At 58.4% G+C, this 15,148-nt stretch overlaps 2 protein-coding genes across 2 annotated transcripts in view; both read left to right on the forward strand.

Annotated features, from left to right (window-relative positions):
* The window catches only part of TMEM222 (transmembrane protein 222), a 12,015-nt gene extending 8,217 nt beyond the window's left edge, over positions 1-3,798 (forward strand). Inside the window, exons 4-6 of the mRNA XM_040466333.1 lie at positions 1,238-1,334; positions 1,419-1,549; positions 2,706-3,798. Of these exons, the coding sequence (XP_040322267.1) occupies positions 1,238-1,334; positions 1,419-1,549; positions 2,706-2,793 (316 nt within the window). The 3' untranslated portion in view covers positions 2,794-3,798. The remainder of the gene's footprint in view (positions 1-1,237; positions 1,335-1,418; positions 1,550-2,705) is intronic.
* Positions 3,799-6,545: 2,747 nt separating this feature from the next.
* Positions 6,546-15,097, forward strand: SYTL1 (synaptotagmin like 1). Its single transcript, XM_040466357.1, has 15 exons — positions 6,546-6,673; positions 9,075-9,303; positions 10,280-10,428; positions 10,621-10,705; positions 10,786-10,831; positions 11,249-11,321; positions 11,650-11,747; positions 11,885-11,998; positions 12,172-12,338; positions 12,575-12,671; positions 13,009-13,167; positions 13,433-13,511; positions 13,619-13,718; positions 14,458-14,663; positions 14,871-15,097. The coding sequence occupies exons 2-15, from the start codon at positions 9,113-9,115 to the stop codon at positions 15,008-15,010; spliced, it is 1,704 nt and encodes a 567-aa protein (XP_040322291.1). The 5' UTR covers positions 6,546-6,673; positions 9,075-9,112; the 3' UTR covers positions 15,011-15,097.
* The last annotated feature ends 51 nt before the right edge of the window (positions 15,098-15,148 follow it).

Consider the following 15,148-nt stretch of genomic DNA (forward strand, 5'->3'; position numbering starts at 1 on the left):
TCTTTTCTTTTCTTTTCTTTTCTTTTCTTTTCTTTTCTTTTCTTTTCCTTTCTTTTCTTTTCTTTTCTTTTCCTTTCTTTTCTTTTCTTTTCTTTTCTTTTCTTTTCTTTTCTTTTCTTTTCTAAGTAATCTCTACACCTAATTTGGGGCTTAAACGCACAACCCCCAAGATCAAGAGTCACATGCTGCACCAACTGAGCCAGCCAGGCACCCCTTTATTTTCTCTGTCTTGGGGGCCCACCTCAGCTATGGGCCTAGTGACAGTGCTTCAGTCAGTATGCTCAGAACAGTCCCTATGGTCTGAGGCTGCCCCCGCTTGGTCAGGTCCCAGGGAGGAATTGGTATCCCACACAGCAGAGGCAGCCTGAAAGTGGCTCCCTGACCCCTGCTTACTTCCTCAGGCAGGTGGAAATGTTGGCCAGGGACCTCTGGGCTGTATGTCTGCTGCAAGGCTGCTTTTCGAGGTCAATTTTCAGGGTACCCCTTCTCAGACAAGAGCCTCCGAGCAGCCCCAGTCCATGCCCTGCCTCTAGGCTCCTCCACCAAGCCATTCCCCACACAACCGCCAGAGGGCACCCTGCCCTCCCAGCACTTCCTGACTTGAGACCCTCTGGGCACTCCCTTGCTTGGAACAGCCGGTCTCAGCTTGAGGTCTGTGAGCTTTCAGCTCCATGGGCTCTTCTCCCCCTCACCCCCGTCGGGCATTTGGGGGAGGGAGGGACTAGGAGAATGCTGCTTGCGAATAAACTCAGGGTGACATTCACATCCCCCACGACATGGCCCCACCTGCATCTCCCAACTCACCTTCCAACGTCCCATCGCTCTGTTTCTCCCTGTGAGTCCCCCAGCAGTGCCCAGCCACTTAATTCCTGGTGCACCCTGCACAGTCTTGTGCCTCTCCCTCTGTTCAAGCTCCTTCCTCTGGCCAGCGTGCCCATTTCCTCTTTTGTGCGTGGCTAACCCCTCTTCCTTCAAACTAGACTCAGATGTCACCCCAGAAGCCTCTCATACCCCCCACATCAGCTAGTCTGTATCTTCCCCAGGATCCACATGGCACTGGGCATGTCACACTGGCTTACAGTTGTCCACCGTGTGGCTCTCCCTGGACTCGCCTCACCCCTACAGCCTCAGCACCCAGCTCAGGGCCCTGCACGGAGCAGGCGTCAGGGAACATCTGTGAAGCTGAGTGACCGTAACAGAGGTGAGCCAGTGCCCAGAACTCCCTCTCTCTTCCCAGGTACTGGAAGTTGGACCCTGCTCAGGTCTACGCTAGTGGGCCCAACGCATGGGACACCGCCGTGCACGACGCCTCTGAGGAGTACAAGCACCGCATGGTAGGTGAGCTGCTCCTCAGAGCGGGAGCCAGGGTGGCAAGGCCCCCACAGCCCAGCCTGACCCAGCCCTTCCTGCGTCTCTAGCACAGTCTCTGCTGTGACAACTGCCACTCACATGTGGCGTTGGCCTTGAACCTGATGCGCTATAACAACAGCACCAACTGGAATATGGTGACGCTCTGCTTCTTCTGCCTGCTCTATGGGAAGTACGTCAGGTGAGCTGTCCACCTACCGCTCACCCCTGGGGCTGCTCTCTCCCAAGGATCCCAGCAGGGCCATTGTGGAGTCCTGTAGCCAACAGGGACAAAGCAGATGCTGATTGGAGCCATGAAATTTCTAGAGCGACTAGCTGAGTTCCTGGTGGAGAGGAAAGTGACTCTGCTGAAGTTCACCTCCACCTGGGTCCCACCCGTGACATCTCAGCCACCTGCCTTGGCCTCTCTAAGCTGTAACCCCCCCCCCCCCTCTTGATAAAATGGAGATCATGATTCTGGCTCCTGGGAGAGGCTGTGAGTCCACAGAGCCTGCTCAGGTCAGGTGAACAGGTAGACCCTCAAAGGAGGGTGTGGTAACTGCCCCAAGGATCCCTTCCCCCCATCCCTCAGCAGAGGCAGGGTTCTGGGCAGGTGGGCCTCGTGGTGGCCTGGGAGGACCTTTGAAGCCAGAGCCTGACAACCTGTAAGGTCAAAGGCAATTTTCCAATTCACGAGGTAAAGGGAGCTCAGAGAGGTTGAGCGACTCACCCACTTGAGAGGCAGCACTCACCTGGGCTCACCTGGCCACCTCTCTGAGCTTTCCTGCAGTTGCACTCATCATTAAGAGCTTCTAAAAAGGAGACACTTAGGGGTCCTTTTATTTGTTTTTTTTTTTTTAAAGTCCAAAAGTCTTTTAGAGGCTCCTTGAGAAGACCATAACTGTGGTCACACAGAGACTGAGGCAGAGCCCTGACTCCCAGTCCCTCAGCTCCAGCCACAACCTTATGCTAACTCTTGCCAATCCCTCCCCTCCCAGTGGGCCTCGTTCTGAGGGCTGTGGGCAGAGGGCAGCCTGGCTTCCACGCTGAGACTGAAGGCCTCCCTAGAGAGGGGTGATTGTGGATGGAGCAGTGAGGCCCAGAGATGGCAGACACGCCTGCCCAGTGAGGTGTCAGATGTCCACCAGGAACCTGGAACAGCCCCTGCATAGGACTGTGATTGGTGGTCCTGTGTAGTCAGTGCCGAGCTGGGCTGGCCCCATTCCCTTACCTGACCAAATTTGGGGGTTAAGTCGTGGTTCCAGGAGCTTCCTTAGCGGGAGCAGCCCCGGACAGGGCTCTGTGAAGTGTTCCCACTCATCGGGCCCTTCCCATCCTGACTCCCCTCTCTCCGTCAGTGTCGGGGCCTTCGTGAAGACCTGGCTGCCCTTCGTCCTCCTCCTGGGCATCATCCTAACTGTCAGCCTCGTCTTTAACCTTCGGTGATGGCTGCCTCATGGCCTGAACCCACCACACTCCTGAGGAGGCAGTCGCCACCCCTTTTGGTTCCAGATTCTTTCTCACCCCAAAAGGCAGGGATGGGTTTGCTGGTTTTGACCCAGGGGTCTGGGCTGGATGGGATGGAATAAGGGCTGAAGATGAGCATGGGGCGGGGGTGTTTGTTGTGTCTCACTGGTCACTAAGAAGCTCCCTGTCCCCTCCTTCCCAGGCTTGTGACCCCCGCCCTTGAGGCACCCTCTTTGTTCATCTGTTGGAAAAGCCTTAGCTTCCCTCTGTAGCGTTGCTCCTGCCACTGCCTGCGGGGCTCCCTCTGCCTCAGCCCAGTGCCCGGTGGGGAGGGGAGCACATTTGGACCACCGGACAAGGCAGCACAAGGGGCCAGAGCTGGATTTGGAGCACATCTGCCTGCCAGGGCTCTGGTCCCAGGGTGGGTGGAGGACACCGAGAAACCTTCATAAGCTAAGCTGCTCTGGGACCTTGACTACTAGCCTCTAGAATGGTCTAGTAGGGCTGGATGGGCCCCCAATCCGTTGTCTGCCAGAAGCTGCGCCAGGGGCAGGTTGTGCCCTGTCTCCTGGTGTCCTCCAGCCCCTGCAGCCCCTGCTTCCTACTCTCCCTGGGCTTCCCGGCACTTGAGCCCATCTCCCCCTGCAGTTTGGGGCCTGGGCTCCCCCAGTCTTCCTGGACAGGTAGCGTGATGCTGACATGTCCAGAGCGACCCCCTGTAGCCCAGAGCAATGTAAACAGAACTGGGCTCCAGCCCCAGGTATGGGCCTCGCATCGGTGAGGGCACCCCGTGCATCCAGGATGTGGGGAGCCGTCAGAGCAGCCAGTGCCATCGGGGAGCGGGAAGGGAGCCGTGTCCTCCCACCTGCCATAGCTCCCCTTATCTTCAAGCTGTAGAAAGGGCACGTGCTGCCCCTCACTCCCGCTCCATGGATTCCTTGTGCGGGGCTCCCTGGGCAGGGCAATAAAGAGTTTGACTCCAGACTCCAAGGTGTCTTGTCCTTGTTTTCTCCCTTCAGTGGTCTCTTGCCCCTTCAGCTTCTTTCTCCCTGCTGTCCTGCCCCCTGGAGAGCGGTCTGGTTGGCAGGGCTGTGGTGGAGTCCTCGTCCAGTGCTTACCTCATGCAGAGCTGGCAGGCATGTCCGCCTCCCTCCAGTACCCCCGGCCCTTGCCCGGGGCTGTGGGAGCTCCGCACCCTCCCATGTCCACCATCCGTGGGCTTTCTCCTCAATGCAGATGAGTACTGATTGGCAGGTGGGGCTGTGCAGACCAGCGCCCTGGGCAACCAGGGGTACACAGTTTGGGAATCACCCCAGCCCCGGCCCCTACCTTAGCCATCGGTCATGTCGCCGAGTTCCTCATGCTGACCCCCAGCGATCAGGTCACCGCCCTGCCCCATGGCACCCCACTTCTCAGGGACCTCCAGGACCCTGCTCTCCAGCACGACGGCAGCATTTCTGTTGCTTTGCTTTCCTCCTGTTGAAGTTACGGCCCTCCTTGCCAAGGTTTGGCTTAAAAGCCACTTCCTTAGTGACGTCTTTCCTAACTTGCTCTATGGCATCTATCATTTTAGTTGAACTAGCCAAGGATTTGGTCTCTGAATCCTGAGGGCCCTTTGTGTTCATCTTGAGGATGACCTTGAGGGCAGCTCTAGCTGCTGGCCCTCAGGGCCCTGGAGGCCTCTGTCAACTCATCCCTGACCCTGCAGGGCTGGGGTTTCTCCAGGGCAAGACAGAGCCACTCCCTCCCCACTTGAGAGCAATTGCATTTTCAAAACTCTGTTTTGCATGTTGGGATCCATCTGAGAGTTGGGGGGGGAGAGGGGTGGGGGGGAGTTCCTGTACAGAGGACAACCACAGCAAAACAGAAAAAAGTTGTAAGGCCTGCTCCAGCCCAGCAGAACTTTAAATTAGCCTTGGGAAAACAGGATATAAAGGGGCCATAAAAATCACCAATAGTTATTGAGTGCTTACTGTGCTCTAGGCCTTGGAATAAAGTATCATTTATCCTCACCACAGCCCAATGAGGTCAGTGCTATGGTCCCCATTTTACAGATGAAGAAATAAGCACAGAGAGGTAAAGTGATTTGCTCAAGGGCACAGAGGTAGGAAGAGTGGAACCGTGTTCAAGCTCAGTAGCCTGGTTCCAGAGCCACCCCACAAGATGTCCTGGCTGGAGCACAAGGGGTAAAGTGGGGAGGGGCTGTTCTCCAAAGGTCTGGGTACTATGATCAAAAAGGAGAATGGAGTAAAGGGACACTCCTTTCAGCGGTCCCCTGAGATGGCTGCTGTCATTGTCCTTGTTTTATAAAGGCAGAGAGTGAGGCTTAAAGAGATTGTCGTTGATTCAAGTCCACTGGGGACCATGTGGCAGAGCCAGAAGTTTAAGCCAGACCCACTGGCCTCCAGGCCCCTGCCTCTTCACCGTGAGAGTTGCCCAGTCTAAGTGCAGAGCGCAGCATGGAGGCAAGGAGCCCTGGAGGGACAGCGGCGGCAAGTGGGGAGACCACTCCTGCAGCTGGGGACCAGGGCGTGCCAGCAGACCGGGGTGTTGAAGGGACAGGAAGCAGAGTCTTTGGGGAGGGCCCTAAGGATGTGGGAGACCAGGACATCAGAGTGGGGTGTCTGGGAGTGAGGCTGAGGAGTAGGACAGCCCAAGAGTTAAAGTGTCTAAGGGAGGCTGGGCCGGTTGGGAGCACATTTGTGAACCGGACACAGGGTCACCCTGGTTGTCTGCCAGCACCTTCCAAAGCTGAGGAATGACAGATAAAAGTGGGGTGCTAAAAGGGTCCTCTGACAGCTGTGTGCACAGGCAGAGCTGGAGAAGCTGAATGGAGGCCAGGAGGCAGGGAGGAGGAGGGTTCCAGAAGAGGCTGGGCCGGTACTGACCCCTGGGAGGGCAACAGTGATGGGGGACGGGGACGGATGGGGAAGGGTGGGGCAGTCTGGGAACGGGCAGCAAGTAGCAGGAGGCCGGGGCTGTTCACAGCAGTGGAAACTTGGAAGTTAAGATTTGGTAGGTGAGGGGGAGGGGTGTGGAGACACAGTCAGGGGACCAAGCAGCTTGGCTGTGGCCAGCGCTTCCCAGGAGGCACATGTGGACAGGGAGGAGCAGTGATGGTGGACTGTGTTGGAGAGGGGACACTTGTGGAAATGGACTGTGTTGGAGAGGGGACACCTGCTACCTACCACATGCCCGCTTGTGCCGGGCGCTCTCCTGTCTCTTAGAATAAGGCTCTTCCCACTTCTATCCACAGTGTGCAGGAGAGGAAATTGCAACTCGGCGTGTTTGAGACACCTGCCTAAGGTCACAAAGTGGCAGAGCGAGAACTCTCTCTACTAAGGGTCCTCTGACTGCAGTCTGCAACCCTTCCAACCCTGCTTCTTAGAAAGGTCTCTAACCTTGCTTTCAAAGCAAGTTCCTATCAGCAATTCAGCAGGCAGGGTGGGGGCACCACCCATTCCACAGCTGAGACAACCAAGGCTCTGAGGGGTTGGTGCCGCTCTGCCCTGCGGTACAGGAATTACAGAATAAGTCCGCAGTGGAGCTGGGGCCAAGCCCCGGGTGCCTCCCGCCCACCAAATTGGCTCTGGGTCCTCTGCAAGGCAAGGCTTCGCAGCACCCCACCCCACCCCCCGCCCCGGGTGCCGAGAGTCCAGGCCTGGTTTTGCATCGGGCCCTGCTGAGAAGGTGAGAAGGTGTTTCCTCCTCCTCCTCCTGGGGCAGCTGCTCTGGGCTGCTGATTGAGTCAGCCTTAGTCCCTCACTGCACGTCTCCTGAAGTTCAGCCGTGAAACTCGGCTGCCAGGGGAGCCGAAGTCACCCTACGAAGGTGTCTGAGCCATACTGGACCCCTCCAGGTAACATACCTCAGGGCCAGGGTTCCCTGCCAGTGTCCAACGGGTAGGCACTTCCACCTGGTATCCTGGGTACCCTCTGGGGCCTTGGGTGTGGGAGGAGGTGGGAGAGGGTCTGGGACTGGAACACATTGACCAATGGGTCTGTCCCATAGGGTCGAAACAGAGTGGGGAGGACGGGACACTTGGTTCTGCCTCTAGAAGGAGAAGGGGCTGCAGGGAGGGAGGCGCTGCTGGGGACCCCAGGCTCAGACCTGCAGGACAGGGGCAGGGTCGGTTCTGCAGAACATCCCCCACCTCCCTACTCAATCACACACACCCGGTGGTCCCCAGGGCACCAGAGCACACCCCACAACACAGTCCAGTCACACATACAGCACAGGAGGAAATACACAGTGCACGCGCCACACAACGCTGTCACCGGAAAGTTACTGAACGTACCAACACAGACAACAGTCACCCACGCGGCATCACATTGTGACATGATGCACAGACACACACGCATTGATACAATATTCACACCCACACAATAAACAGCCTCCTAGATCCCACAGTATGCAGACTCTCACAAGGGCACAACATAACACAGAGACCTCAACACAGCCTTGCACACCATGCCACAGAAGAGCCCCCGACCGTGCGTTTGCAACACCCAGCACTTTGAACACAGCAGATGTGCAGGAAGTATTGTTAACATTGGGCACATGGGCATTCACAGTGTTATACATGGTACTCGATATAGACATTCGGGAACCCCAAGCCCTGGGGTGAGGGTGGGGCAGCACAGGGAGAGGGCTCTCTCGGGCTTGACTCAGCTGGGCGGGCACAAGCCAGAACCTGCCTGCAGAGCACCCTCTTCTCATCTCAGCCTTGCCCGGTGCCCTGGTGTGGGAGAGGCCGGGAGGGGCAGCAGGGGAGGAGAGGCTGCCCAGCGGGCTCACGCCATGCCTCTGCTCTGCCCATGGCCCAGTCATGGGTCTCTTGCCGCGTTCACATGCCCCTCTGAGCTTGGCAAATGTTTTCCTTCCGGAGTCACCATGGTACCTGAGCAGCCTGGGCGGCTTTGCCAAACTTGGCCTCCACCTCTGGGACCCCGGCCAGGTCCTGGGTCAGGGCAAGGGGGAGAACCCATGTGGCCCAGAGGAGAGGGGCTCAGGGGCTCGGGGAAGAGGGCAGGGGTGGCAGTAGGGGCATCCCTAGCTGGAGACCTCAGTGGGAGTGGGTGCAGTGGTTACCTCAGAGGGGAGGAAGTGGGGGTGTGGCTGGGGAGGAGATTGCTTCAAACAGGAAGGCCAAATGGGCCAGTGGAGGTGAAGGGTGGAGGGAAGGAACCCATATTGGGAGGTTCCCCGGGGCAGGAGGGTGAGCAGATGTGTGTGTGTGTGTGTGTGTGTGCCTTCCCCATGTGTGTGCAGGTATATTTCTGCATTCAATTAATCAAACTTTTACCAACTATCTGTTGTGTATAACATACGGGGTTTTGGGGTGAGGCCCTGTCCCTATCTTCAAGGAGCTCACAATCCAGTTGGTGGAGGGGCAATTTCTGTGCAAAAGTCAGTGTGATTTGTATGAATCTCAGGTCATGTTTTTGTCCCCAGGGTTATTATACATTCTGTGGGTCCTCGTGTGCAGGTTTAAGAAAATGTTAGGTACAGGGGCACCTGGGTGGCTCAGTCGGTTAAGCCTCTGTCTTCGGCTCAGGTCATGATCTGGTGGTCCATGAGTTCAAGCCCTGTGTCAGGCTCTGTGCTGACAGCTGGGAGCCTAGAGCCTGCTTCAGATTCTGTGTCTCCCTCTCTCTTTGCCCCTCCCCCACTCCCACTCTGTCTCTGTCTCTGTCTCTCTCTCTCTCAAAAGAAAATAAACATATATATATATTTTTTAATTTAAGAATATGTTAGGTACATGTCCTGGTCTGGGCATGGGTCTATATGGGACTATAACTGCATAGGGTCCTTTGTGGAGGAACATGTGTCCACGTGCCTCTCTATGCAGGTATCAGTGTGCCCATGTGTACACCTCCCCGTGGGTAGTTGTGTCTTCAGTGTCAGTGTGTGTGCATGTGTGACTCTGTACACGTCTTCAAGTGTGTCTATGCGTGTATTCATGAGCCGGTGTATGCACGTGTCCATGGGGGTGCATCATGCCACCTTGATCTGCCCAACATTTGGGTGTATATTTGGGCAGAAAAGGGCAGTCGGGGCGCCTGGGTGGCTCACTCGGTTAAGCGTCTGACTCTTGATCTCAGCTAAAGTCTTGATCTCAGGGTCGTGAGTTCAAGCCCTGCGCTGGGCTCCACTCTGGGCGTGAAGCCTACTTTAACAAAGAAAAAGGAAAGGCAGTCAGCTCCTGGATGTGCCCCGTATTCGGGCAGGGCCTGACCTGACCTCTGGTCTGCCCCCAGGGAGCCACGTGTGTCCAGCTGGGGCACTGCCCCAGCTGATGCCCCACAGGGGTCCCCCGTCTCAAGAGGGACTCTGGACCCTGCCCTGCCTCCTCATGGCGCATGAGCCAGAGCCTGAGACTGATGGACTGTTAGACCTCAGCTTCCTGACAGAAGAGGAGCAGGAGGCCATTGCTGACGTCCTGAAGCGAGATGCCCGCCTTCGCCAGTTGGACGAGGGCCGGGTCAGGTGAGGCAGGGCAGGGGAGCCCAGGAGGAAGGGGCCCCAGCTCTGGGAGGCTCAGGTGCGCCAAATATCTGCGTAGTTCTTGTTTTTGCCCATTGGTTGCCTCCGCCCTTAGCCAGCTCAGCTCCTCACCCCTCCCAAGGTGGCTGCACGAGCTCTCTTACCAGCCTTCCTGCCTCCCAGCTTGCCCTCTCTGAGCCCCTGGTCATGCCGTGCCTGGAGCTCCCCGGATCTGTTCTTAATATCCCCTAGCAAAACCTCCTCTGTTTCCTCAGCATCTCATGTCAGGGCCAAGCTCCTAAGTGTGGTCTGCAAAGCCTCCCTGATTAGTCCCTGCCAGCCTCCCCGATCTCATCCTCCACCAGCAAGCCCCACCCCTGACACACATAAAGTGTCCACTACAGCCACCCAAGTGCTTAACAGTCCCCGAACACACCCTTCACTCCTATGCTGTCCCTTCTTCCTGGAAGAAAGAGCACAGTGGCAGAAGAGCATGGGACTTACAAGTAGCCTTTGGGGACAGACAGACACCTCTCAGCCATGTAACCTTGGGCAGCTTACCCGACCTCCCTAGCAACACTCTCCTCATCTGTAAAAGGGGCCTAAGGAGCACTACCTCATAGAATTAGGAGGAGGGATTATGCACAGTAGTCATTTAATGAATGCTAATGATTCTCCTTCTCTGCCAGGAGAACTCCAATTTGTCCTTTAAGAAGCAATTCAAATGTTACCTCCAGTGGGAAGGCCTCCTAGATTCCCACAGGCAAAGCTGGCCCTTCTCATATCCATCATGGCACCTACCTCATTATAGTGTACTTATCTACTCTGGATGCAGTCTTCCCACCAACCTGAGCTCCTTGACCCAGAGTAGGGATCGAGTCTGATTTGTTGTGTCCCTGGGTCCAGGTCCAGGGCTTGGCACAGAGTGGGTGGCAGGAATGTTGGTTGGGTGACAGCCATCCCCTCCCTCATCCTCCAGCAAGCTCCGGGCCTCGCTGGCAGACCCCGGGCAGCTGAAGATCCTGACGGGAGACTGGTTCCAGGAAGCGCGCTCACAACGGCACCACCATGCCCACCTTGGCTCTGACCTTGTCCGAGCCTCTATCCGCAGAAAGAAGAGCTCCAGGGGTGAGAGGAGATCCCTAGGGTCGGGCTGGCTGCACACAGACCAGGGCACTGGGTATACATGGACAGGAAGATAGGGCCCCTGGTACTGTGTGTCTTTGGGTGGGCACCACCCCTCCCAGGAGCAGGAGGTAAGTGAGCATCTTCAAAGGCCAGACTTCCTGAGACTGAGGGTTCACAGAACTTCTCACCCAGGCACGGGAGACCAGGCTCCAGGCAGCGATAGGGAGGCTGAGGCTGCGGCTGCTGAAGAAGAAACTGAAGAGGAGCTGGAGCCCAGGTGAGGAGGGGTGACAGGGAGGGGAGGGTGCCTACCAGTCCCCTGGGGCCTATCCCCTGACAGCCACCTCTCCCTTCTAGGCTCCCCACGGACGAGGCCCCCCAAGAGATGCTCAGCAAGGCTGAGGTGAGTAATGAGTCACTGAATGAGCCGATGAATGAATGGGATGTGAGAATCAGGAGATCCTGGTCTGGGCCGCTGTCATCCGCCTCTCTCCAGTGGAGATATGGACCTGGCCTCTAAGGGAATCTCAGAAGCCGGCTATTAGAGGTGGTGGGGGACGGAGCTGGGCGAGGTCCAGGACTCAGACACTACTGTGCCACCAGTGGGACCCTGGGAGTCAGGCAGGGCAGGCCCTGACATGTGAGGGGGTGTGAAGTACAGGCCCAACTGGTCCTGCAGCTGCTTGCCAGCCCTGCCTTGAGGACTGTGCTGAATCTGTCTGGAGTAGCCAGCTGGAGCCTCTGACCTCTGACCCCACTGCGACCTTTGACCCCTTTGTCACTAGACCCCACTGTGACCTCTACTCCTTGCTTCTTTCAGGAACCTGATTCTCCCTCACCATATGTCCCCCTAAAGACTTCAGAGCATGAGGAAGAGCCCCAGGCCCAGGAAGGTGAGTGGGAGGGTGTGTATTGGGGAGTAAGGAGGTTTCGGGGATCAGAGTCTAAGTGACCCCAACCGCCTGTGGGGGTCACCTTCTCTCTCACCTTCTCTCTCTCTTCTCTTTCTTCTCTCTCTCTCTCTCTCTCTCTCTCTCTCTCTCTCTCTCTCTCTCGTGTGTGTGTGTGTGTGTGTGTGTGTGTGTGTGTGTGGTCTCCTTGGGCGTCCCGCAGCGCTGGGGCCTGAATCTGCAGGTCACCAGGGTCGCAAACCAGTCCCTACAAATTGGCTCAGGGGCGGGCAGGAGAGGGCCACGCTCAGCAGCTTGTGCCCCATCCCAGCCCCGGGCCCAGGGGCCCCACAGGTCTACGCGGTGGAGGCGGACCCGGAGCCCAAGCCGCGGTCGCGGGGAGAGGAGCCACCGCCTACTACAGCCCAGGTAGGCGGGAACGGCCCGCGGCTGCTCCCAAGACCCGGAGCGGATTATGGGCGGGCAGTGCCCTTTGCCCCAGACTTTAAGCCGCCTGGGAAGGGGCTGGGAAAGAGGGGGCGCCCGGTCACTTCCCCCCTCCCCAGACCCAGGTGGCGCCAGAGATCCTGGAGAACGGAGAGGAGGCCCCGGGGCCCGACCCCTCACTCGACCGCATGCTCAGCAGCAGCTCCTCCGTGTCCAGCCTCAACTCCTCTACGGTGAGGGGTGAGGGAGAGGACCTGGGGACGCGGGAGACCGGTGGGGAGGGGGGCGCCTTCCCTCCGTAACTCCGCGCGTGGCCCGGGCCTGACCCCTCCCTCGCCCCCCCCCTCCCCTTCGGCGACCTGAGCCCTGCCTGAACGCTCTCCCTGACCTGCACCCTCGCCCGCAGCTGAGCGGCAGCCAGTTGAGCCTGTCCGGGGAGGCGGAGGCGGGCGCCGTGCAGGTGTGCGGCTCTGTGCACTTCGCGCTGCGCTACGAGCCGGGCACCGCGGAGCTGCGCGTGCACGTGATCCAGTGCCAGGGCCTGGCGGCCGCGCGACGCCGCCGCTCGGACCCGTGAGTGCCCGACCCGCTCTCGCCGCCCCACCCCACCGGTCTTCGTGACCTCAGTTTCCTCGTCTTCAAAATGGGGAGTATCAATGTCCATGGGAGGCGTGGGTGAGATAACTCCTGGGAAGCGCTGCACGGGAAGCCGTGCTCCCCCGGCTGGAGCTGGGGAGGCCCACTGGGGGGGGGTAGGCGCCGGAAGGGCCCCCCCACTCAGCTCCAGTCCTCCCCTCCCCCTGCCTCAGCTACGTCAAAAGCTACCTCCTCCCGGATAAGCAGAGCAAACGCAAGACGGCGGTGAAGAAAAGAAATCTGAACCCGGTCTTCAATGAGACTCTGCGGGTAAGGCTGCGACGACCAAAAGACTCCCCCATTAATGAACCCGACGGCCCTTCCTGCGGGGACCGGGTGGCAGGGACCGCCATAGTATGGTCATTGCAGGTCGCTCCGATCCTCCGTTCTGCGGGAGGAACGGCAGGGAGGCCCTCCGTCCATGCGTTCTCCAGTGGGTCAGTCTAGTGGTGGGCATGGCGCTAGTCCAGACCCCCATTTAATGGCCTTCGGGGCGCCCCCGGATTCCCTCGTGCAAGGAGAGCGGTAGGACAGGGGCGTACACTCCCGCAGCGCTGAAGCCGGGGCCAGCCGCGGTGGTCCATTAAAGCGCACTTCCTGTCCCCAGTACTCCGTCCCGCAGGCCGAGCTCCGGGGCCGCGTGCTGAGCCTATCCGTGTGGCACCGCGAAAGCCTTGGTCGCAACATCTTTCTGGGCGAAGTCGAAGTGCCTCTGGACACGTGGGACTGGGGCTCTGCATCCACCTGGCTCCCCCTGCAGCCCCGGGTGAGGCAGCTAGCCCGCTTGGGGAGATCTCCCACCTGCACCCTACCGAGCTTTCCTCCAGCCCCACTCAGACTCCGCCTTAGGCCTCCTCTCCCCTCGGGGCTACCTTACTCGCCACCTTACTGCTCCCTTCGAGGGCCTGGCCCCCGACGGCCGGTTGGGTGCCCCCGACTGGCCGCGCCCGGTCGATGTATGGAGACCCCACCCCTTTGCGGCCCCTTCGGCTTGGGCCTGCTCCCGCCCCTGACGAGCCCGCCTCTCGCAGGTCCCGCCCTCTCCCGACGACCTTCCCAGCCGCGGGCTGCTCTCTCTGTCGGTCAAGTATGTCCCCGCCGGCTCCGAGGGTGAGTGACCGCCCGGCGAGAGGCCGTGCTGGACCGGCCCTGGGAGGAGGGGACCTCCAGTCTCGCAAGGGCGTGGAGCCTCGGGCCTGAGCCGAGCCTCTCCGCAGGCGCGGGACTGCCCCCCAGCGGGGAGCTGCACTTCTGGGTGAAGGAAGCTCAGGGCCTCGTGCCGCAGCGCTCAGGAACCCTGGATTCCTACGTACAATGGTGAGGGGCATCGGGACCTTCGCGCTTCCCTTCCTCCGCGCCCCCTCCTCGGGAGCGCCCCACCTCCGACAAACCCCTCCTAATCAACCACCCTTGATCCCCCCCAGTCTGATCTTTGACTACTGAGCGGGGGTGAAAGGGACGACTGGAGCAAAGGCCTGTCAGGGAAGGACACCCTTGAGGAACTGCATTTCAGAATGACTGGCTCTTCCCTGAAAAGACCTGGAAGGCCAGGCTATGGGGCTTGGCCCTGAACTTGCAGTTCAGTGGTTTTCAAAGTACCCTCTAGGGGTCTTCTAGGGGTGCCTCCAGGTGGTACCCCACACTCAGAGAGTGAAATGGAGTTCAGCGGATCAGGTTCTGAGCTGCAGACCCAGATTCCACCATGGACAGTGTTGTGCTTTTACTTTTTCAGTGATATTTTATCCTGCAGAAAGGGTTCTGAGGCTTTAAAAAGTTTGGAAACAACTTTTGGGGGCAACAGGGAGCCAATGAAGGTCATTGTGTGGGGAAGTAGCAGAGACATTACTCCAGGGTCTTGTGAATTGTGAATAAGAGTTGTAACTTTTATTTATTTATTTATTTATTTTATTTATTTTTTGGGTGGGGGGGAGTTGTAACTTTTAAAGGCAGGAGGCCTCAGGCAGCAGCCAGGGGACATGGACATTGTGAGGACAGGTAGGATTCAGTGAATGGTTGGTTCTGGGTCATGTGATTGCCAGCCCACCTCCCCCCACAGTTCAGTGCTGCCTGATGACAGCCGGGCCAGCCGCCAAAGGACAAGGGTGGTGCGACGCAGCCTCAGCCCTGTGTTCAACCATACCATGGTTTATGATGGCTTCGGGCCTGCTGACCTGCGCCAGGCCTGTGCTGAGCTCTCCCTCTGGGACCATGGGGCCCTGGCCAGCCGCCAGCTGGGGGGTACACGCCTCAGCTTGGGCACAGGTGAGTGGGGCAGGGCCCTGGGGAGATCTGATGCTGAGAAGCAGGGGCTCCGTGTGTGGCCTCGGGCACTTCTCTGCCCTCTCCTGGGCTTTGGTGTCCACTGAGAACTGGGAGTGGAAGTGCATAATCTGGGACCAGGCAGGTGTTCCTTGAGACTTGGGGTGTCCGGTGTGACCACGGCCTCCATCCCTGTCTGCACATATCTAGGCAGCAGCTATGGGCTGCAGGTGCCCTGGATGGATTCCACACCAGAGGAGAAGCAGCTGTGGCAGACACTCCTGGAGCGACCATGCGAGTGGGTGGATGGCCTTCTGCCACTCAGAACCAACCTGGTCCCCAGGACATAGTTCTCCTATAAGCCACCCAACTTCTCTCGGGACCCCCATCTCAGGGCCTGCCCTTGGCTAAAACCAATAAAGTTTATTCTAAGGGCAGCAAGGGGCTGGTGTCTGTTTGGGGGTGAGGGTGATGTCGGGTAAGGGTGA

This window comes from Herpailurus yagouaroundi, unplaced genomic scaffold (assembly GCF_014898765.1).
Source record: "Herpailurus yagouaroundi ecotype Mexico unplaced genomic scaffold, PumYag 77, whole genome shotgun sequence".
In the NCBI taxonomy this organism is placed as follows: Eukaryota; Metazoa; Chordata; class Mammalia; order Carnivora; family Felidae; genus Herpailurus; species Herpailurus yagouaroundi.

What these genes read in the sequence shown, in the direction of transcription:
- SYTL1 (XM_040466357.1), top strand. Translation starts at nt 9,113, where the DNA reads ATGCCCCACAGGGGTCCCCCGTCTCAAGAGGGACTCTGGACCCTGCCC. An exon ending in GAAGAGGAGCTGGAGCCCAG is followed by an intron (nt 10,706 to 10,785) that starts GTGAGGAGGGGT and finishes TCTCCCTTCTAG; the next exon opens with GCTCCCCACGGACGAGGCCC. An exon ending in CGACGCCGCCGCTCGGACCC is followed by an intron (nt 12,339 to 12,574) that starts GTGAGTGCCCGA and finishes CCCCTGCCTCAG; the next exon opens with CTACGTCAAAAGCTACCTCC.